Below are 23,244 nucleotides of genomic sequence, written 5' to 3'. Positions count from 1 at the left end.
AAACGGGACGGTCGTCGAGGGCTTCATTGAGTGGCAATGAGGTAGTCGGTGATATCACATGGCCGTTCCACTTGCGGTGGGTATGGCGCGTTCACAGCGAACCCTCGCAGTCCCAAGTCACAGCATAGGCACCGGCGATAGACATGTCTGGCTTCCCCGCAGTTGTAGCTAAGTGGCCGGTGGCCAGGGGTTTGCCAAATGTCTGTGTTCCTTAGGTAGCTGCACTGGGTGATAAGTGGCAGCAGTTGACGACGGAATTGCGGCATTACGGGGCCCTGGCGCGGTTGTTGAAAGGGACCTTGACGACGGGCGATGGTGGTGTAGATCACTTCTGGCTGAGGCTGTGGCAATGCCGGAACTTCTGGTACTTCTACTGACCGCTGAAGCGCTTTTTTAACTATGCCAGCGATAGAGGCCCCTTGGTTCTGTGACCTTAGGCACAACTTCTGCAGCTCTTCCCGTACGACCACTCTGATCGTCTCACACAGGTCATCGCCATCTAGCACACGAGCTTCTGCTCACTTTGTTGTCAGCGCACTGGTTGTATTGCCTGGTGCGCATTTGAAGCGTCTTCTTAATCGTTGTGACCTCCGAAACAAATTCAGCGACGTTCTTGGGCGGGTTGCGTATCGATCCAGCAAAGAGTTCTTTCACACCCCGCATCAAGAACTGAACTTTCTTTTCCTCAGACATGTCGGGGTTGGCATGGCAGAACAGGCGAGTCATTTTCTCAGTGAAGATCGCGATGTTCTCATTCGGCAGCTGCATGTGGGTTTCCAGTAGAGCTTGGGCTCACTCCTTGTGCAGGACGCTCGTGGAGGTCTGCAGGAAGGCATTGCAGAACATGTCCCATGTAACCAGGGAGGATTCTCAGTTTCCAAACCACGTCCTGGCAGCGTATTTTAAGGCGAATTACACAGGCTGCAGCTTGTCCCCAGAGTTCCAGTTGTTGAAAGCAACCACCCTTTCGCATGTTTTCAGCGATTGATCCCGGTCTTCAAAGTCTTAAACAATGACCCATGGGAGGTTGGTGGCTCCCTGGGCTGTTGCAGTACAATGGGGGCTGCCGGGGCTGCCATTGGGGTTATAGACTTGGCCATTATCTTCTTGGTTGTCTCAGGTTGAAGTCCGTGTTCCGGGGTCAGGTGTTTTAGCCTCCGGCCTGCTCAATGGTCTGGAACGACATTGGTATTTTCTTCATGATCGCAGCTAGTCAGGGGTGTTTGGTACATGTACCCAGCACCTCCACCAGACGTCACGTGGTAGGGATGATCAAAAACGCAGTAGCAAGACTGTGAATGGCGAAACTAACTCTTCATTGGGTGAACCTGTGGCCAGAAAAAACAGGCTACACTTAAGCATGACGATAGCAGCGACCACAGTAAGCGATCGTCCAAAAATCTGATCTGCGGGTCAAGCACGTCGGCTTTTATACATGCATCATCGAATGTTCCAGAGTAACCGCTGCTGCCCACGTGCTTTCCAGAAGTATTACACAATTCACATCGCGCCTACAATAAGATTACACAAGGTTCGGTGACAACAGACAATGGATAGAGCCATCGATAACATTAGAGAAACATCAGATGCATGCAGGCATGTCCTCTCCTGAGTGATAACATTTGTTAGGCGGTGAAAAGTGGTGAGCCAAGAAAGATCAACAAGTACACGTGTCAATACAAGCTACTCGGGCAAAATCTATTTTATTTATTTATTCTGTATACCTACATCGCCTGTACGGCATTATCGTAGGGGGGTTAAAATACAGGTGGTCACAATGGAAACATATTTACCATACCTAAAAAGAATACATCAGTAAATACAACATCATTTAAGCACTGAAATTCTCAAAAGCGGAAGACAAACTAAGAAAGTACCAAACAAAGTAAGTAACAAAGTAACTAACAAAAAAAGTAGAGTATGTGCAGAGATGAATAGCGGGACAATCAAACAACATGGCTCTCAATAGCATTTTCAAAACTAGACGCTGCCATCGCTTCATTAGGGAGCTCATTCCAATCATTAAACATGTTAGGAAAAAATGAATACTTAAAACAGATTGGTATGGCACTGATACGTTCTAATTTTGTTAGCGTGGTCTCTCCTAGATGAAACGTAATGCGGCTCCTTGATGAACAGTCAGTACCAGTTTTACTTTTATACATATTATAAAGAAATTTCAATCTTAGGATTTTCCTGCATGAAGAAAGAGTTTTCCAACGCTTTCTTCCCGTATTCCGGACAATTTCCTGTTACGAAGCGTACTGCTTGCTTCTGGACGTGTTCTATTTTGTCTGTGAGGTTTTTAGTGTATGGATCCGAGATACCGCATGCATATTCTTGAGTAGGACTGACGTTTGTTAAATACAAGGTTGCCTTCAGTGATGAAGGAGAATGCTTAAAATTTTGTCGGAAAAAGTGAAGAAGACGGTAAGCTTTCGCACTAATTGAGTTAACATGATTAGTCCAGTCAAGCGTTTTAGAAAACGTAACTCCGAGGTACTTAACATTCTTAGTGGTACTGAGTGCAATATTATTTACGCAATAGGAACTGGGGAATGTTTTCTTTTTCTTTGTAAACTGCACATGGTAGCATTTACCAGTATTCAGAGTCATCTACCACCGCCTGCACCAGATAGATACTTTTTCAAGGTCACCCTGTAAGACAGACATATCGGCATGACATTTCACTGTACGATACATGACGCAGTCGTCGGCGTACAGTCTAATTGTTGGTTTAAGGCCTACTACAAAATCATTAATATAAACAAGGAACAAAATTGCCCAAGCACAGGGCCCTGAGGCACTCCCAATGGCACGTGCATTGGAGCTGATGTCACCCCATTAAGAACAACTTGCTGTTTACGCAGGTGTAAATAATCCTTTATCCAGCCGCGAATATTGACGCGTCTATTCTTCTATGCAGACGACAACGAAGATAGGGAGATTAACGGACTTCATCTAGTGGGTCAGTGGGATTCGGCGTGAACGAAGAAGACGTGTCTCTGGCCTGTTTTGTATTTGAACAAGTTGTCCTGCGGTTCTTGAATGTCTCCCTGTCTACGGTCCGCGTTGTACTGCGACAATATGTTCAGGAATGCCTAGGAATTATACATTTAAGCAAAGTAGATTGTGCGGGATGACATCAAATGCTTTCTGCAGATCAAGGCCGAGTGCAATGTCAGGAGTGAATTCGACTAGTTGTGTGGCGCACGAAAAACCAGAGCGGAACCCATGCTGAGCCGAGGTGAAAATATTATTTGCTTGAAAATGTTTCATCAGATTAGAGTACAGGACATGTTCGAGAGTCTTACAGCAAACGGAAGTTAAAGATATCGGCCTGTATTTGCCTATGTGTGTACGATCACCCTCTTTAAATATTGGAGTCATGTTGGCTGTCTTCCAATCTTCGGGCAGCTTTTGATTATCTAGTGACTTATCTAATAAGATACAGAGAGAAGATACATGTACTACTGCAATTGTATCGGATGCTATACTTTCCACTTGTATTTTAAGATACTTTAATACATTCGATGAGCAAAACGAGAACAAAGTGAAAGTGGGAGCCAATTTTTTGACAAGTGAACTTGTCTTTTTCAAGGTGACAATCTTTTCTTGGCACAGTATATACAGGTAGGGTTCTCCTAAAGTGGAGAGGGGGCAAGGCAGGTGGGTGCGGCAACGAATGAAAGTGTGTTAACAGCGAGGGTATAGAATTGAGAATGAAAAGGTTGGTGACACGACCGTCTGTTAGTCACGTCAACGGCCGTGTGTCAATCAGCGTGCACAGCACCCCTCCATTACCTGCTTCGCTGGTGGTCGTCGGCTATCCTGTCTGTGAAAGACGGAATGGAAGGAGCGACAGAAACGAGTGCTCATGGTCACCCATTCGAAGTATCTGGTTGACAAGCTCAATTCTGAAGGCCAGCTGGTCATAGCCGGACTTCCTTGACCACACCTCTATCTCAGGGTGCTGTGCCTCAAAAAAAACAAAACTGTTGACTGCAATGTCAGTACAGTGCAAGAACAGAGTCTTCCACTGCCCAACATATTTCATCAGCGCATTGTAAGACGTAATCAGCTGGTCAGACTTGTGCACGCCAAGCATCCCTGAATTATACTCTTCAATCAAAAGCAGCTTATACCTTTGTCCATTGGTCTCCTCTTTTGTCCTTCCGCGTTGCAGGCACATAACTTTTGGCAGTATGTGCAGTGCTCACCATGTTGACCACATGCCTGTTTTTCCATTGCTTGTACAAACATTTCTGCATTACAGCCGACAAATGTCTCCTTGTTTTGCTTTCTTTTTTCCCCAAGTGGAGTCTTTCAATTCAGAAGGGAACCCGCGACGAACCTTTCATGTTGTTCCACACAAAAGGGTTTTCTGCTCAAGAAAATGAACAAAATCAGAGGTCTCAATGTAAAAATTGTCTAGAAATATGATGTATCCTTGATTCAAATACACTTCATAAAGGTGGGTCACAAGATCAAATACAAGTCCATTTGAACTTGGCCTTTCACGTTTCTTGCCTTTCGTGTTTTCTGGTGTAAACACTGAACGAAACAGTGCAGTCTGGACTCAAGCCAGCTGTAGAGGTCGCCATTGTTCTGTTAGAATGCCACAAGTTCGTAGTTCCCCTTGGACATTGGTTGACTGTATGTATGCCTTTGAATAATGGAGCACTTGTTTGTTTGGGATGGAACGTGTCAGGCTTTTCTATGCGAACACAGCATGGTGTCAGAAGTGGTGGGCATCACTCACTCTTCTAAGTGAATGGTATCAGTGAAAAGCAGTTGCTAGCAACACAATGGCCAGCAGCGGGGACCAGTGTAGTGCCACCGAGGAGCCGGGCGCGAAATGGTTCGGCCTTAACTTGCAGCCGCCTGTACAGTTCGACTTAACCAATCCATCAAGCTGGCAGACATGGTAAATCCACTACGAGGACTACGTTACAGTTTCCGGACTCAGCTAGGCATCCAAGGTCATACGGGTACAATCTCTTCTTTCTTCCATGGTTCCCAGAGCTCACCCACTTCTCAATACGTTTTTTGTCAACACCCAGTCGCTGCCTCTTACGATATGGTCATGGGCTATCCAGCTTTGATGAGTTTGATGAGGTTTGATGAGTTTGTCTGGGGAATAAGTTTCAACATTGAAACTGACCATTTGCCACTGGTTTTGCTCTTTGGGAAGATGGATCTGGACATGTTGCCTTGTCGAATACAAAGGCTGAAGACACTGCTCATTTTACTGCCCACTTTGTTCAGCCGACAGACAAGTTGTATGAATCCTCACACTTCCATAAACGGGTTCAGACGCCTGACGAAAGTGTCGATAATTATTACTCTGAGCTCTGCCAGCTGGTCAAACATTGCAACTTACCTTCAGCTAAGATAGAAGAAAGACTAGTACGCAACTGGTTCATCGTTCGCCTGCGTGACACTCGGCTATTGAAGCAGCTGTCTCAGAATGTGAAGTTGACACTCAAAGATTCTTCGATGCAGTCGTGTCAATCCAAAGACGCAGATAAGGAACGAAAGTTGTCACACTTGGGCAGCAAGCATCCCGTGAGCTTTATCTAGACTTCGCTAAAGCCAGCAGGTCAGCCTCCTGTTATCGCAATGACGCAAAATCTCAGCCATTGCTGCATCAACCCAAGCGCCCACGAGAGCAGCTTACATGTAATTTTTGCGACCGCGCCCCTCACTCATGCTTCAATTGCCCAGCTCAACACTCCATCTGTAGCTTCTGTAAAAAGAAAGGTTTTTGCCGAAGGCTGTCTCTCGCACAAAACCAAATGGGCCAAGCTCAGCTCCATCCAAATTCTTGCTGTCGATACAACCACTAAAGCAAGATTTGTGGATGCAACTGTTGACAACTACACCGCACCCTTTAACCCTTCGAGAGAGAGAGAGAGAGTAAACTTTAATGAGCACCAGCAGTTCAGTCGGCTGGGCCTAGGCCTCCCACAATAGGTCGTCGAGGTCTTGCCTCTTCGCCGCTTCGTAGGCCTGCTGGGTCGCCCAGAGTTGGTCGTCGAGATGGGAGCTGCGCAGGGCGGTGTGCCATCTCGACGAGAGGGCCACGGGATTAAGGTCGGGGTATTGACATTTGCACTCCCATAGCATGTGGGGGAGTGTTGCAGATTCAGTTTTACAGACCTTGCACGTCTGGCTCGGGTAGATGTCGGGGTATGGAAGGGGTAGGGAAGGTTCTTCTTGCGAGGTAAAATGACTTTACAAGGTCGTTGTGGTGATTAGGACTGTTCGGCACTTTCGCTAGTGCGCAGTGATGCGGAAGAAAGACAGAGAGTCATTTATGTGCGTTTATAAAACTCAAAGCAACCTTTAAAATATGAATATGTACAGAGAGTTGATGACAGCGTAACTGCAGTCCGTGTGTCCACGGGCTGAAACAGTCCCGGATTGCGAGGCTCACAGTTCGGTCGTCACCGCACCGTGCGGCCACCCGTGCTGGAGCTGGCCGCGGCGACCACACACTCAGGCCCCGTTCAACACGTTTCTCGGGCTCGGCACGCTCGGAAGCCGCCGCGGTAGCAGCCAGGGGACTCTTTGTTCCCCGCGCCCTCGATGTCCGGCTCGGACGCCGCTCACGACCGACGTGCTACAGTCGCACGTCCAGCACGACCTCAGTGCCCAGCTCGTACGCCGCTCGCAATCCACGTGCAGCGGTCACACGTGAGGACCTCGTCTAGCACAGCAACATCTGTGCCAGACTGAAACGCTGCTCGGCACAGCTCAGGTGCGACAGTTCAGGGACCGGCGGCTCTCGGGTCAGCCAGCGTCTCGAGCACTGGCAGCAGGGGCCCTGGGACGTCCGCGCTCGCCTCCGTAGTCCTCCGCACCTTGCCACGGACGTCTCGCCTGGCAGGAACCCTCGCCTCGTTCAGCCCAGGAGCTCGGAGCTGCTGCCCGCCTGGATCGAACCTCGCGAGCGCGCCCCCGTGCTGCCGTGCTCGTGCACCCATTGTCTTCCTCGTCGTTCATGGAGCTTGATGGCCGCTCCGATCTTCTAGGGGCGACTCGCAGCACTTACATATGACAGTCGTTGTATCTTGTAAGGCGGTCGCGTCCTGCGGGTGCACCTGCACCGTCTCCGGCACGGTTGACTAGTCCTCGTGCCACGGAGTGTGTAACCTCGTTGAGGTTAGTGAGGTGCGGGTGGACAACGCCGGCGTGGGCTGGCATCCAGACAAGGGTGATTTGATGTTCAGGCAAATGCGGGGCTTGTGGTAAGATACGGAGTGATTGATGAGAAATACGACCTTTGATGTAGTTGTTGACTGCTGCGCGAGAATCACTCAGTATGGTGTGACAGGTTGGGTCAAGAGTGGCCAGGGCGATGGCCACTTCCTCGGCCGTCTCGGCATTTTTGGTAATGATGCTGGCAGCATGTCGGAGCAAGCCGCCTACTGTGGTAACTGCCGCAAAGCGCCGTCCATCTTGGTACTCAGCTGTGTCGAAGAAGGTGACGTCACGCCCGCGGTGTTGGCGTAAGCTTTGATGAGGGAAGTAGCTCGTGCCTTCCTGCGTTCTTTGTTGTAGTCTGGGTGCATGTTTTTCGGAATAGGGTCGGCGTGTATCCATTGCTGAATGTCGCGTGGTATTGGGTGTTTGTCTCCATGTTGACGGTGGTAGGTGATATTAAGCTTGTTTAGAATGCTGCGGCCCGTTTCCGTGAGAGTAAGCCGCTCTAGTTGAGATCGACGTTGGGCCTCGATTAACTCATCTAGCATGTTGTGGATACCTAATTGTAGTAGAAGTTCCGTGCTGGTGTGGTTGGGTAGTCCTAAGGCCTGCTTATAGGCTCCTCGAATGATGATGTCCAGTTTAGTCTTTTCAGCTTTGTACGAGTTGAGAAAGGGCGCAACATAAGTAATGTGACAGACGATAAAAGATTGGACAAGGCGGATGAGGCTTTCTTCCTTCATACCCTCTCGCCGGTTGGTCACTCGTTTTAGGAGTCTGGATGTATTGGCGGTCTGTCAAAGGATCTTTGAGATAGCCGTAGAGTTAGCTCCGTTGGCCTCTATGGTCATACCAAGAACGCGGAGGCAAGGGACCACGGGTATGGGTCTGCCATCCCTCAAGTTGAGCTCTATTTCCTCGTATTGGCGTTTAGTCGTGGAGTGCTGCGGGGGGCGTCCACGGAGTGTGGGGTGGTATAGGAGAAGGTCCGACATTTCAGGGGAACAGTGGAGTCCCATGCCTTCAAGATAATTTTCTACGACGTCAATGGCATCTTGTAGGGTAGTTTCGATTTGGCCGTCACTGCCCTTTGCAGCCCAGATTGTAATGTCGGCGTATACGGTGTGTTCAATGCCGTCGAGTTTTTGTAGTTCTTGTGCTAATCCGAGCATAACCAGATTAAACAGTATTGGGGAAATGACAGAGTCTTGTGGTGTGCCCATGCTGCCGAGGGAGAGTTCCTCCGATCGAATGTCTCCGACCGACAGGAAGGCCTTCCGATTGGATAGAAAGTCTCTTACGTAGTTGTCAGTGCGTTCTCCAAGGTTGAGCAAGGAGATGCGCTCGAGGATGGTGGAGTGCCTTATATTATCGAAGGCACGCTCGAGGTCGAGGCCCAAGATCGCCTTCGTGTGACGGGACTTGCCATCTAGGATTTGATGCTGAAGTTGGAGCATAGCGTCTTGGGTGGAAAGATGCTGTCTAAAGCCAACTATCGAGTGGGGGTAAGCACATGTATCTTCGAGGTGAGTGTTTACACGGGTTAGAAGTGCGCGCTCTATGACCTTGCCTACACATGAAGTTAGCGATATGGGCCGGAGATTGGCGAGGCTAGATGGCTTACCGGGTTTGGGGATGAGAATTACTTTGGCCGTTTTCCATGTCGGGGGAATGGATCCCTGGCGCCAGCAGTTGTTGATGTATTCGGTGAGTTGTTGCACATAGGGGTAATCTAGATTTCCTAGTGTTTTATTCGTAACACCATCTGGGCCTGGCGCCGAACGGCTGTTCCGCTTATGTAGGGCAGCATGCGGGGTCCTGGGTGTCCCGTCCAGATAAAATATCACATTGGCAAGCATGATGGTAGGGTCCCAGTGGTGGCTTTGGCTAACACGCTCATACATGCTGAGCCAGTCATCGACGTCAACATCATTTTGGGCAAAGAATATCTCAGGATCAAGGAGACTAGGAACCATAACGTACGTTGTGGTTGGCACTGCAGGTGTAGGTGGCGACCGGGTGGTTCCATCGGAAGCCAGGGCTGAGAATATGATGGTACGGCCGCTTCAGAGCTCCGTGGCAAGGATGGGGAATGTGCCACCTCCACCACAATGTTGCGCGAAGAACAAGTCAGTAAGACGAGCGACTCTTTACAACAGCAGTTGCTGCGCTGACTGGTTAGATTCACAGCGCGAGCCCAGTTCGTTCTTTCTCCGCTTTTCTTGAGTGATAGCCCCCATGCACCTCGTTCAAACAATCAAATACCACACGCGTGTAGCAGTATTGTGGTTTTGGCGCATACAACCACAAAATTTAATTTAAAGGAGTACTGACACAAAAAAAATCCATGTGGTTTTTTCTGCTTTAATAAGTAGTTAATGACCCAGTAATCACGGCATGAGACCTCATTTACTTCAGAGCGCGACAGGTAATTATCTGCAGTCTTTTTTGTAGCAACCAGTCCAAGTTTCGGTTTCAGAGAGCAACGAAACAGTCCACCGGGAGTGTAAACAAAGTGTTCACGTGTTCGCAAAAAGCCATGACGTATGCTCTGCCGCACAGCCAGCGTGCGGCGCGCCGGCACGCGAGCTTCGTGTTGCTAGTCGTCTGCTACGCCTGCACGTGGTTTGCCATGTCCTCGCCATCGTCGTCGTCGTCCTCGTTTTCGTCGTCCAGCGGCAACGATTTCCTGCATGTGGGAGTCGCCGCCGTATTAGACGTGGCCAATTACTTTCAATTTGACCCACTGGAGGGCAGCGACTCGGATATTGCGGCCGGCGACGGCGAGCACATGTAAAGAGCACGTGTAAAGCCGCATGGCAGCCAACGAAAATTCGTGACGTAGCCACATGACGTAGCGTTTTCTTGGCTATTTACAGACCCGGGTGATGTCAATGTCGCGAGGTGCTCTGTTTTACGGTTGGCTGGGCGCACATACTTTAAAATTGATTTTAAATATGTTCTAAGCGATATTCGCCGCTGATATTTTACACACGATGTGTGTGTGACCCACTAAATCGATCTCACAAGTTATCTCGACTTCAAATTTTTGTGTCAGTACTCCTTTAAAAGCAACCAGCAGCTGCTGCTTGACCCTGAAATCTGCATCAAAAGTAGAATCACTAAGCTGCATAGAGGGAGGGGGATAATGGTGGGGACAAACTTGAGCCAGGAATCTAAGTGCCTCAATATAGGCACGATGATCACATTCATAGGAAAAATTGCCACCATCAGTGATGCGCTTTCTCTAGGATTATCCCTTGCCTACACCAACTGCCCAAGTTTCCAAACCTACTTTCAACATTAATCCAAGTCTTTCCAGAAATAATTTTGGACAGCTACAAAGTCTTCTCACTGAATATATATATATATATTAAATAAATGAATAACTGTATTCACCCTCAACTGATATTGCGGGGGAAAGATTTAAGCGCACAATAAAACTATAAGGTTCATCATATGGGCATTGCAGAGGTTTCCAGGGAGTCTAGGCTAACAGAAATGTGAATCAACACCTCCAAGTGCAGCAGGACATCTGGCGAACAGCATTGCTGCGTTCGAGGCACAGTAGCCGAAGACATCAACCAAAATTTTGTACTTCTACGATATAGGGTGTAGGTTTGGCGGTGTGGTGGATGAATCGCAGAACTCGCATGGTAGGCAGAGAGGCAAACCACTGTCACTGTCATTTCTGCGGTGCAACTGTCGCTGTCATTTCCATACTAAAACGGTGCACATGACCTAAAAAACTAGGCAGTGCGGTACATGCCCCCACTACTGTGTATGCGGGCCTGATCGTCACAAGTAGTGACAAGGATGTGGTCATATCAATGCCAGCAGCCGCACTATTATTGCTAGCAATTGTGGCAGCAATTTATAAACTGGAAGCTTTCGAAGCATTGACCACAGATTGGATGGAGTACCATAAGCGAGTGGAGCTTTATTTTGCGTCAACAACGTGCCTGAAGCTAAGAAGACAGCTGTGTTCCCGACGTGCTGTGGAACATAAACATATACTTGATTCTGCAAATTCTGGTTGCACCAAACAAGTCAGCCAACAAGAGCTGTCCAAGGTACTCAACGAGCACTATGCACCAAAGGTGTTGAGTTCCATTATGTCTTTGCATTTGAGGGTATGTGGAATAAATAAATAAAAACTTTAAACATCAAAACGTTAATTTTGACTTTGCAGTGAATCGATTTTTGTGGAGATGGATTTGCATGAGGCTCACCCTACGAGCAATGGTCAGGAAAGGGCATGATGCTCGTCTTCTACGCAATGCACAAAGACACTGTGGCAGGGTTTGTCAACATTGATGTTACACAGAGAAGGCTCCAGAATCACATCGCCAGCAAGCATGGGTTTACTAACACAAAATAAAAGAGTGCAACAGTTGTGCTTACATGCAAAGACTCACCGCAAGACTAATTGAGTACATGTGCCTGCTGTGCTAGGGCTAACCGGGTAGTGGCTCACCAAGCATGAGAATGAGATGTCATGGGAGCAAAAGACCCAAGTAAACAACTCGTTGTGAGCTTGTGAACATCTACCATGGCAATGAAACGCTAATCAGAAGAGAGCTTGCGTGGCGCCCAGGGTACGGCCGCCACTTGGCAGGCGCGTCTCTGTGATGTGTGCTCGTGTGGTAACTCAATGCCAGGAAGCACAGTTTACGTGAGAAATAAGCTGTAGTGTACTAGCCATGTTGCCACTGGTGCACCGGTTCACAGAGATCGAGCTAGGTGCCACGCCACGCCACTGGGCCAACAGGCGGGGCAGTATTGTGGCGCTTCTTGTGACTAGACATAAAAATTGTGAAATACTATCTGAGTACAGCCCTTCAACTTAACACTGAAGATCTGAGATCTTAACACTGAAGCATAAAGATGAAATAATTTATGTTGTTTATCGTCCTCCTAGCGGAAATTTAGCGTGCTTCATTGAGCTCTATGAGGCTTTCTTACATTATGTTAGTAAGGAAAATTATAGGCTTATATGCGGTGGTGACTTCAATATCAATGTTTTAGATGGTAAATGCTCGCAAGATTTCTTTTCTGTACTATCATTATCGGGTTTTGAAAACTACATCGGTACGCCAACAAGAATCACGTGTCCCTCCTTATCTGCCCTTGACCTTATTGTGACAAATATAGACACTGCAGTCTATAGTGCTGGTACGATTGCATCCTACCTTAGTGATCACTGTCCAGTTTTTCTGATGTATTGTAATGAATCCAATACGTGTAGAAACTGGACTACTGCATTTAAGATACAGCTTATCAAACAAGATAGGCTTGAGTCTTTTAAAAAGGAGATAGCTAGTTGCGACTGGTCATCTGTGTTAGAAAACGAAGATGCGAATGACGCATACAATATTTTCATCTATAGCTTTACAAGAACTTACCATCAGCATTTCCCTTATAAAGTTATGAAATCTCCAAGAAAAGCTAGAAAACCATGGATCACTAAACATCATTTGAAGATGATTAAAGTAAAACATCGCAAGTACCATTCATTTTTACGAACACTTTCTGAGATCGCATTAAAAGAATTTAAAATTTATAGGAATTGGTTGAACGCTGAGCTCAAGCAAGCAAAAAATACATATTATCAAAGTATTTTTGCGGATGTCAGTCGACAGCAGCCGGATGTAACGTGGAAAATAATAAATATTTTACTGGGTCGTAAGAACAAAACCAGCGTCCCGAATACAATATTACAGAGGTTCCGTACTCAGCGGTAAATCACTGGCAGATTTTTTCGACGAGCACTTTGTAAACACCGCCCTCACATATGGCGATCCCACAAATACACCCTCTACCACCAAAGGTATACTTACCACTGTTCAGCAAACCATTTTTATGCAGCCCATTGATGAATATGAAGTTTACAGTACCTTTGCTAGCTTAAGAAATAGCAAAGCAGTCAATATTGCAAATGTACAGGTAAAGCCCATAAAATACTGTTTATGTTACATTTCTAATTTACTGGCACATATATTCAACCTAGTGTTGCAATTGGGAAGCTTCCCAGAATGTATGAAATGTGCCAGGGTTTCTGCAATCTTTAAAGGTGGTGATCACAATGTACCAAGTAACTATAGGCCAATATATGTATTGCCTGTTTTTTCTAAGGGTCTTGAAAAAATGTTATTCTCTCGCATGACAAAATTTCTCGGCAAGTGCGATGTTTTAACAAATGCACAGTTTGGCTTCAGAAAGGGGAGATCAACGGAGACAGCTCTACTTTCATTAAAGGAATACATCCTACAAAACATAGAAAAGAACATGTTTACACTTGCTCTATTTGTGGATTTCAGCAAAGCGTTTGACTGCCTTGATCATTTTGCACTACTTGGCAAATTGCAGTCTTATGGTATACGTGGTAATTCTTTAAATTTATTACAATCATATCTCAGTAAACGGCTACAGTGCACATGTATAAATGGTGAAACCTCAACCCTCTTACACAATAAATTTGGGGTACCGCAAGGGAGGGTGCTGGGACCACTTTTGTTTAACATCTATATTAATGATATCGTAGATTTAGACGGAAGGGCAAAATTTATTATATATGCAGACGACAGCACCATTCTAATGGAAGGATCTGATATAAACCAGTTATCATCACAATGTAACAGTCTACTAAAGAAGCTATCTATATGGTCTAAGGAAAATCAACTTAAGAATAATGCAACAAAGACAAAGGTTATGATATTTCATGCGAAAAACAAAAAAGCAACATTAAAACATAACATTATTTTTGAGGATCGAGACATAGGGATTGTTGACAGTTACAAAATTTTTGGTGTTCATTTTTCATCTATTTTAACTTGGGATACACATGTAAAAAACACATGTAAAAAAACTATCCTCTGTGACAGTAGTACTATGCCGTTGTCGCGGCATGTGGCCAGCCTCCGCCAAACTACAGATATATTATGCGCTTTTCAATTCACTCTTAAACTACTGTGCATTGGTCTGGTGCGCGACAACTAAAGCCAATATAAACAGAGTTGATATTGCAGAAAAAAATTATTCATCACATCGGAAACCTGGAACGTTTGTCTATGACTAGAAATGCATATAAATTGTTTAATATTGTCAGAGTAGATCACCTTTACACATACCGTTTATTATATGTAATGCAATTTTCTGAGACATTAGTAAAGAACTTCATTGAACGTCTAGCATGCTTAGAACACCGTCAGCCTAAGATAAACACAAGGAAATCTGACGAATGGATTAGTCCACATTTCTGTACATACTGCTACAAACACCAATCGCTAGCCTGCAACTTACAGTTTATTCTCAACAAATATGTAGATATTGCAGGTTACAATAGGAAGCAACTCAGACAATATTTTGTTCAGTTATGAAATCTTGTTTCAGTGATAACATTCCATTTCTATTGTCTTTTGTTTTCTCTTTTTTCTCCTGCACATATGCATTTTGCTGTCATTACTACGGTGCACTATGACATAGTTATTTATAATGCAGTCATGACTATTATGTTTTTTGCCTCCCATGTATGTATATGTCTACTACAGTGTTTGATGGTGTGCCAAGGTGATATTGCCATGTAAGGTCTTTTGGGCTCCGTCAAGCTACTCTCGTATCTTTTAGCCCAAAATGACCATCCAGTTTCTGCTTCTTTTACTGCAAGATAAAGATTGATTTGATTTGATTTGATGAGCAAGGTGAGCATCATTGTGAGGTGAAATTTCCCGACATTTTGTAGCCTCTTTAGTATTGCAGGTCATTTTTCATTCATTATAAATCTTGCGTAAAGTGTCGTGCTATCGTTCAAGTGACTGAACTCAATGGCAGCATTTCGCACCTGATTTTCGCACCAGGCGGCATTGTAGAGTGTATGCTACTTGAATTTGTTTAGAGGCACACTGCAAGGTTACAGAGCAAGATTGGCGGGAAACGTGACAGGTAGTACAGTACTGTTGAGTATGCAAGCTGAATATGCAGAAAGCATTAAGACTGTACTGGAATCTAAATTGCTCGTCTGAATTGTGTGTTGCCTGACAGTTGACTTTTCTTATAGGTGAAAAAAAAAGTTGTGCCTTTTCTATGCAACTATGTCATGTTGTGGACAGTATATCACCAGTTAACTTCAATCTGTTCTCTACTGCTAACAGCAATTTTAGTAGAACCAACTCAGTTTCGCAGCTCCGCATATTGGCCATTACAAGCATGTGGCCCACGCGGTAGTCGCGAGGACCAACAATGCTGCAGTCGAGTCCAGCTACCGGTTGACCGCATTAGTTGCAGGGGCACGGCAGCTTGGTATTGCACATACATTCGCTCGTCTGCGTCAATTTATTACTTCACTGAAAAGCTATAGTGCCTTCGTAATTAAAGTTAAAGGTTTTGAAACTATGAGTGACAGCTTCGCAAGCACAGTACGAATCTTAAGGGCGATGTGTACGCTTCAATTGCAGAGGCTATGCTGTACTGCGAAGCTACTCCAACATCAGTTGTGACTGGATGTGTCCGCCAGATAAGGCACTTCATAATCCACTTTGTGGTGTGGAGTCTGATGTGGGATATCTCACACCGTACTCTTGGGACAAAGGAACGACAACACAGTAGTGCAAACAGTCACAAGGGCATTTATTGCACCTTTCATACATCCATGCCTGCTAGCCGAGTTGCTATCCACAAAACATGCCGATGGGCGCGCGACAAATCTAGAAGTCCGACTTACCGCGGCCGGAAGCGAGCGAATATGTTCGCCCCATGCTGGATCCCAACGCCTGGTCGTTCGCGTGTATAGTCACGCGAATCGTGGCGCGTTCGAGGGCGGCCACGCGAGGCGGTCTCGCAGAAGCATGGGTCGCCGCGCACGCGGGAGACGTCAGTCCCGCTTGCTTCCCGAACCCCAAAGAGAGCAAGCGCCTTCCTTTCGGCGCCCAAGTAACCTCGCGGCGTTAGCCGCGCAACACTAGCGCCATCTCTCGCACTGCGCCTGTACCACTCGGACCGCCGCGTGTGCGGCGAAGCCGCACTACAGGAGACGCGCTATGCGGGAAAAACGTAAGGGGAGGCGCGAGGGTCGCGCATCCCCACATCCCCCCAACCTTAAATCAGTACATATTCCGGCGAAACATGTCACTCGGTCTCGCATCAACGCGCGCTTCGCGACAAGGTAGTACATGTAACAGTGGCCGCGCCGAAGAAATGTCCACACGCTGTCCATAGCCTACGAGCCGACATTGTCCCTAGGTGCACCGCTGGCGTCCGCCGGTCACAGTAGCAGCTTTGCAGCCTCCACGGCACGATCCCAGGCCAGGACTCCGGAGACGACGACGCAGTAGTCGGTGCGAGCAAGCGTCGCTCGCGCCGACTCGCCCTGCTGGCGGGAGCCGCAGTAGCTGTCGGTGACCGCCGGCTCTTTTGTCCGCCGCCGAGGGTTGTGAGCTGGAAACAGGAGGCCGCCGAAGTCGCCGCGCCGAACTGGCCACAGCATCACCATCGCCCGGGGTGGCTCGATCGTAGTCCGGGGCAGCAGCGCAGACGATGTGCAGGTGACGGCAAACCAGGGGTGACTCCAATCACACTGCGTAAACTCAACACACTCGGCGAACACTAAAGTAGTGCAAGGGAGAGGAATTCTGCATGCGCATCGCCCACGTAGTACGATGTTCAACTCGGCTAGCAAAAGATTGGGCAGCTACTCAGATGCTAAGTTCACGTGAACGAAGCTCGCTTTCTTGAGTCGAACGAGTAATTTCAATTCGTGCGAGGCTAACTAGAATGAGGTAAGCAAAGTGCAACACCTCAACGCCACGGTCCACCAGGTTGTGTCCCTCCACGTGCGACAGGCAGCTTCGTAAAGCCTTAGGCCTAAAGCGTCGCTACCCTGACAACAACCGGCATCCAAAAACAACACCCAAAATGGGCGCAAAACAGGCAGCCGCGAGGAGACGTCAGCTCTGTGAGGTGGTCCTACTCCGCTCGGTGCACACAGCATCCGAGTTGACGGCGCCCACCGTGCCTGACGGTGTCGGAGCGCCCGGTGCCAGGCCGCAATACCAGTCAGCCCGTAGTGGCACCCGTGGCCCGCGGCCACCCGGCTCCCAGAGCCGCGACTTCATCAGTCAAAGAGATAGGAGAAGCTATTTACATAAGAAATTCGGACCACCCACGAGGCTTCCGTACTCACTCGCTTCAGGCTTGCCACTGCTCCGCGGGCGCTCAGCCTCGCTCTCCCAGGATGCAGACCACGTGGCTCTCGTACCGACGAATGCCATTAAAAAAAACACTTGCAAAAAGGCTTAGCACGTTGACATGTTCAAACACACTACAGCCACCGCCACCTCGCTCAAGAAAGCACGCCGCCGACGCTAGCGATCAAAATTCACGCTAGGCCTACGCTTCGGTTCAAACAAAGGTCTCGAACGAAGCAAAACTGTTAAAACTATCGTCCGATGCCCCAAGAGCCCCACGTTGGGCGCCAGATGTGGAGTCTGATGTGGGATATCTCACACCGTACTCTTGGGACAAAGGAACGACAACACAGTAGTGCAAACAGTCACAAGGGCATTTATTGCACCTTTCATACATCCATGCCTGCTAGCCGAGTTGCTATCCACAAAACATGCCGATGGGCGCGCGACAAATCTAGAAGTCCGACTTACCGCGGCCGGAAGCGAGCGAATATGTTCGCCCCATGCTGGATCCCAACGCCTGGTCGTTCGCGTGTATAGTCACGCGAATCGTGGCGCGTTCGAGGGCGGCCACGCGAGGCGGTCTCGCAGAAGCATGGGTCGCCGCGCACGCGGGAGACGTCAGTCCCGCTTGCTTCCCGAACCCCAAAGAGAGCAAGCGCCTTCCTTTCGGCGCCCAAGTAACCTCGCGGCGTTAGCCGCGCAACACTAGCGCCATCTCTCGCACTGCGCCTGTACCACTCGGACCGCCGCGTGTGCGGCGAAGCCGCACTACAGGAGACGCGCTATGCGGGAAAAACGTAAGGGGAGGCGCGAGGGTCGCGCATCCCCACAGTGGGAGGGGGATAAAAGCAGAATAGCCAATAAGAGAAGAAGCAAAGAGAAAAAACTATCGGATAGCATAGAAAAGCTTTAAAAACTATTGTTGATTGTGCCATCTGGAAATGGAGAGGTCCCCTACATCCTTTATAAGCTATGCTTTTCCTGGGGGAAAGTTAGTCCTATTGCCCGTTTGTCCACCCCTTCGAAACACAGAGATGTCCTTGACAGGTAGCGTAGGGCTTACAGGACATATTTTCTGGATATGATAAACTACATAACGAACTAGTAATGCCGCAGCAATCATTATTGTAAGCCTGGTGTCCTTAGTATACACTCCGTAAACAATGGTGCCATTTCGCGCTGTTTTTATGACTTTAATAAATATGTGGCTCTATAATTGAAGGGAGGACAGCTGATAACAAATTGGGGAAAAGGATGAACTGGTACAGATTTGGGACCCACACTCTGCCCCAATGCAGCATTGCTTTGCCCATAGGCCCTTTAGCGTTTCCAAGGCAGCGCTTTGTCTGTTGTAGCCTCCTACCAAGCCTCAAACATTGAGGGCACACTGGCCGCCGTGATAGGACAGCGTGATTCTTTTGGCGTACTTTCTCTAATTGTTAGTTGACCTTGACTCCTTCGCATATCTTGAACTTATACACTTGCTTTAAGACATGTGATGCTGTATGACAGCTGTTTGTTCATTTTGTTGCAGCCGTTCACTACACAGCTTAAACCTTCTGTAACGACAACAGTCTTCTGTAACAGCAACTGGCTTTTCGCCAGGCGATGTGTGTAAAATACTGCACATTTTTTTCGAGTCACTTCATTATCTAGGCATTCAAAGACCCACTGCCCTTATGGCAATGTTACAGTAGCTAGGTCATCCATCGTGAATGCTACATCAGCATTATGCAAAAAAGAGGTGAGGCGTGCAGACAGGACACAAGAGTAGACACATCAGACAGGACACATTGGCAACAGGACTGCGAGTTTGGTCTTGCTGTTCAACTTCACTTGACTTCTGACGTATTCATCTTCACACAAGGCATTGCACGTTTTCTTGGCGATCTTCATTTCCTAGCTGAGACCTTCGGTTTGGAATTGTGCACTGGCAATGTCGGAGAAAGCATAGGTATAGTGCCTTGGGCTTAGTTTCATTTCCAATCCCATTCTCTTTACAGTTTATGACGTGACAGTAGTGCCTAAGAATGTCTTCCTCCTCAAAGTGCACATCGCACACTCTACATTTCTCAGTCAGTCTTCTATCTTTCCTGTGTAAAGCATGTTTCCACCTTCTTTCGGTGGTGAAAGAAAGTGATGCTTAGCTGATGACTTGTAGCCATTTTTACACCCCAAAGTAAAATATCTCGGCATATTGAATGCTTGACACAGGCCAGGCTTGACACCTCCACAGACCAGTGCACACTCAAACCTCCGATGCACGACACAAAGAAAAGCACAGCAACAGAACAGCCACATGGGACGCAGGTGCAGCAGAAAAGGCGCGCAACCGGAAGCGCTGCAGGTGGCGCGACTCAATCGCAGTGCCATTGGTTCGTGCACCCACAACGGTGTCCATGTTTTCAGCGAAGCTGTGAAACTGAGTTCATTCTATTATTGTTAGCTAACAGCAAAACACTGCCATGTGTTTTACATGTGGAGGGCTGTCTATACTAATGCAGTGACAATGTTGCCACCTCTAGATGCACCAGGGTAGTGTGTCCACTCGTGTGTATTGTGAAGACACTGCATCAGTGCTTTTTCTTTCTACACAGTGATAGTTATATGGTTGTTGTTGCAGTGGTGGACTCGGCACTAATCCTGCTGCAGACTGTGCCGACACACATCCAGATTGACTCCCTGCAGAAGAAGCTTCTGCAGGAGGTGGAAGGGGTGCTGGCCGTGCATGAGTTCCACGTGTGGCAGCTGGCAGGCGAGCGCATTATCGCCTCAGCCCACATCCGCTGCAAGAACCTGCAGGACTACATGCACATCGCCGAGCGCGTCAAGGAGTTCTTCCACAACGAAGGCATCCACTCCACCACCATACAGCCCGAGTTTGTCCAGCTCGAAGGGCAGCAGGTGGGTGAGCCAAGTCGAGGGGTTTGAAGCACCAAATTGGTTCTAGCCTCTTGTTCACCAAGTATTGTACAAGTTGACAATGGTTTTCAGTGTTGCTTAGGTAATTTAAAATTAAACAATAGCTCGTGATACATTAAGGAGTGCACAATAGAAGTCGGTGGTAACTCCGTTAGGATACCAGTAACCTATCGCAGGAGACAAAAGCTCTGATCAAGAAACGCCAATGTATGAAACCCTCTAGCCCTACAGCTAGAATAGAACTGGCAGAACTTTGGAAGTTAATCAAGAAGCGTAAGACAGCTGCCATAAGGAAGTATAATGTGGAAAGAATTGAACATGCTCTTAGGAACGGAGGAAGCCTAAAAGCAGTGAAGAAGAAACTAGGAATTGGCAAGAATCAGATGTATGTGTTAAGAGACAAAGCCGGCAATATCATTACTAATATGGATGAGATAGTTCAAGTGGCTGAGGAGTTCTATAGAGATTTATACAGTACCAGTGGCACCCACGACGACAATGGAAGAGAAAATAGTATGGAGGAATTCGACATCCCACAGGTAACGCCGGAAGAAGTAAATAAAGCCTTGGGAGATATGCAAAGGGGGAAGGCAGCTGTGGAGGATCAGGTAACAGCAGATTTGTTGAAGGATGGTGGGCAAATTGTTCTAGAGAAACTGGCCACCCTGTATACGCGATGCCTCATAACGTCGAGCGTACCGGAATCTTGGAAAAACGCTAACATAATCCTAATCCATAAGGAAGGGGACGCCAAAGACTTGAAAAATTATAGACCGATCAGCTTACTGTCCGTTGCCTACAAACTATTTACTAAGGTAATCGCAAATAGAATCAGGAACACCTTAGACTTCTGTCAAGCAAAGGACCAGGCAGGATTCCGTAAAGGCTATTCAACAATAGATCATATTCACATTATCAATCAGGTGATAGAGAAATGTGCAGAATATAGCCAACCCTTATATATAGCTTTCATTGATTACGAGAAAACGTTTGATTCAGTCGAAACCTCAGCAGTCATAGAGGCATTACGGAATCAGGGTGTAGACGAGCCATATGTAAAAATGCTGAAAGATATCTATAGCGGCTCCACAGCCATTGTAGTCCTCCATAAAGAAAGCAACAAAATCCCAATAAAGAAAGGCCTCAGACAGGGAGATACAATCTCTCCAATGCGATTCACAACGCGGTTACAGGAGGTGTAGTGGATCCGTTTCCGCCGCCGCCGCCGTGAGCGTCTGCACAACGAGCGGATGTTTATGTTCGCGGCGCCGGCCTCCCCGGCGTGGAAGTCACGTACAATAAAGTTTCAGTTTCACCGGCGCTCGGCTGCTCGCCGGTCGCTCTCAAAGTTCGTTCTCTTCTCTCTGCGCGCGTCTGTCTATAGCGGACGCATTTTGCGCCCCTATAGCTTGGTGACTCGGACGTAGCAAGCTCACGCAATGGAAGACGAAATGAACACTACAGTAGTCAGCAACGACGCCCCGGCTCCTCAGCCCCAATCAACAGTGCCAGGCGACATCCCTGCCCCCAGCGCTGCCATGGACGCCATTTCCAATGCCCAGCTGCGGCTGCCGCCGTTTTGGCCGAAGAATCCGGCCGTGTGGTTCACGCAAGTAGAAGCCCTCTTTGATCTGCGGCGCATCACATCGCAACGTGTGATGTACCTGCATGTCGTCTCAGCCCTTTCCTCCGAGGTAGCTGATGAGTTCGACGACGTCATGAGAGCCCCACATTCGGCCACGCCCTACGACCATTTCAAGGCCATAGTGCTCGCACGCAACACCGTGTCCGAGAGAAGCCGCTTGCAGCAACTCGTCAACGCGGAAGAACTCGGCGATCGCCGACCATCGCAGCTATTACATCGGATGTGACAGCTACTCGGCGACCGTACCCAAGACTCCGAGAGTCCACTATTGCGCGAGCTGTTTCTGCAACGCTTGCCTCAGACACTTGTCGTGGTTTTGGCAGCTGCGGATGATATGCCTCTTGACAAATTGGCAGAGCTCGCGGACCGCGTGAACGACTACTCCGGCGCAAGATCCGCGGTGTTCTCGACCACTGTCACATCAGACCTCGAGGCCCGGCAATCTCGCCTCGAGGAGAAAATTGACATGCTCATGGACACCATGGCAGCAATGCAGATGGACACGCCTCGTCGCTCTCCACTGGCGAGGGGTGGCTCACGCTCGCGTTCCCGTTCCCGCCCAAGACACACTTCTGACGGCTTCTGTTGGTACCACACCAGGTTCGGCGCCAGCGCTGCAAAATGTCGACAGCCTTGTCGCTGGCAGGGAAACATGGAAGCGAGTCACTAATGGCGGCGCGTGACTCAACCGCTACGGGAAGCCGCCTATTCTACATCACAGACAGGATCGCAGGCCATCGCTTTCTTGTGGACACTGGTGCAGAGGTAAGCGTCATTCCTGCCTCTCGCCAGGACCGACACCGTTGTCCGAGGACTGCGCCTTTGCAAGCTGTAAATACATCCACAATCGCAACATATGGCCAACGCTCCCTCACCATTGACCTGGGCCTGCGTCGCATATTTCGGTGGATTTTCATCCTCGCCGACGTGCGCTTCGCCATATTAGGTGCGGACTTTCTTACCCATTTCGGTTTGAACGTGAATCTCCGCTCCCGTCAACTTGTGGACTGTACGACCAGCCTCTCCGTGCAGGGTATCCTCGCACCGCTGTCCGCCTCTACGCAACCAGCTCCGCATTCGCCATCATCAGAATTTGCCTCTATCCTCAGTGAATTTCCTGAACTTACAAAACCTACCAATTTGGAACTTCCAGTGCGGCACACTGTGACGCACCACATCGTCACCACGGGTCCTCCAGCGTTCTGCAAGCCACGACGTCTTGCTGGAGACCGCCTCGCCACAGCTCGCAGAGAATTTGATCACATGCTGCAGTTAGGCATAATC

The 23,244-nt window shown here is 48.1% G+C and overlaps 1 protein-coding gene across 5 annotated transcripts in view; it reads left to right on the top strand.

Moving 5' to 3' along the window:
• Nucleotides 1-23,244, top strand: part of ZnT63C (zinc transporter 63C) — a 190,191-nt gene that overhangs the window by 126,841 nt on the left and 40,106 nt on the right. For all 5 annotated transcript variants that reach the window (XM_065450150.2, XM_065450151.1, XM_065450148.1 and 2 more), the window contains exon 6: nt 20,017-20,297. In XM_065450150.2, the coding sequence (XP_065306222.1) occupies nt 20,017-20,297 (281 nt within the window). The remainder of the gene's footprint in view (nt 1-20,016; nt 20,298-23,244) is intronic.

This window comes from Dermacentor albipictus, chromosome 3 (genome assembly GCF_038994185.2).
Source record: "Dermacentor albipictus isolate Rhodes 1998 colony chromosome 3, USDA_Dalb.pri_finalv2, whole genome shotgun sequence".
Taxonomy (NCBI): domain Eukaryota; kingdom Metazoa; phylum Arthropoda; class Arachnida; order Ixodida; family Ixodidae; genus Dermacentor; species Dermacentor albipictus.
This window is presented reverse-complemented; position numbering and strand designations above follow the sequence as displayed.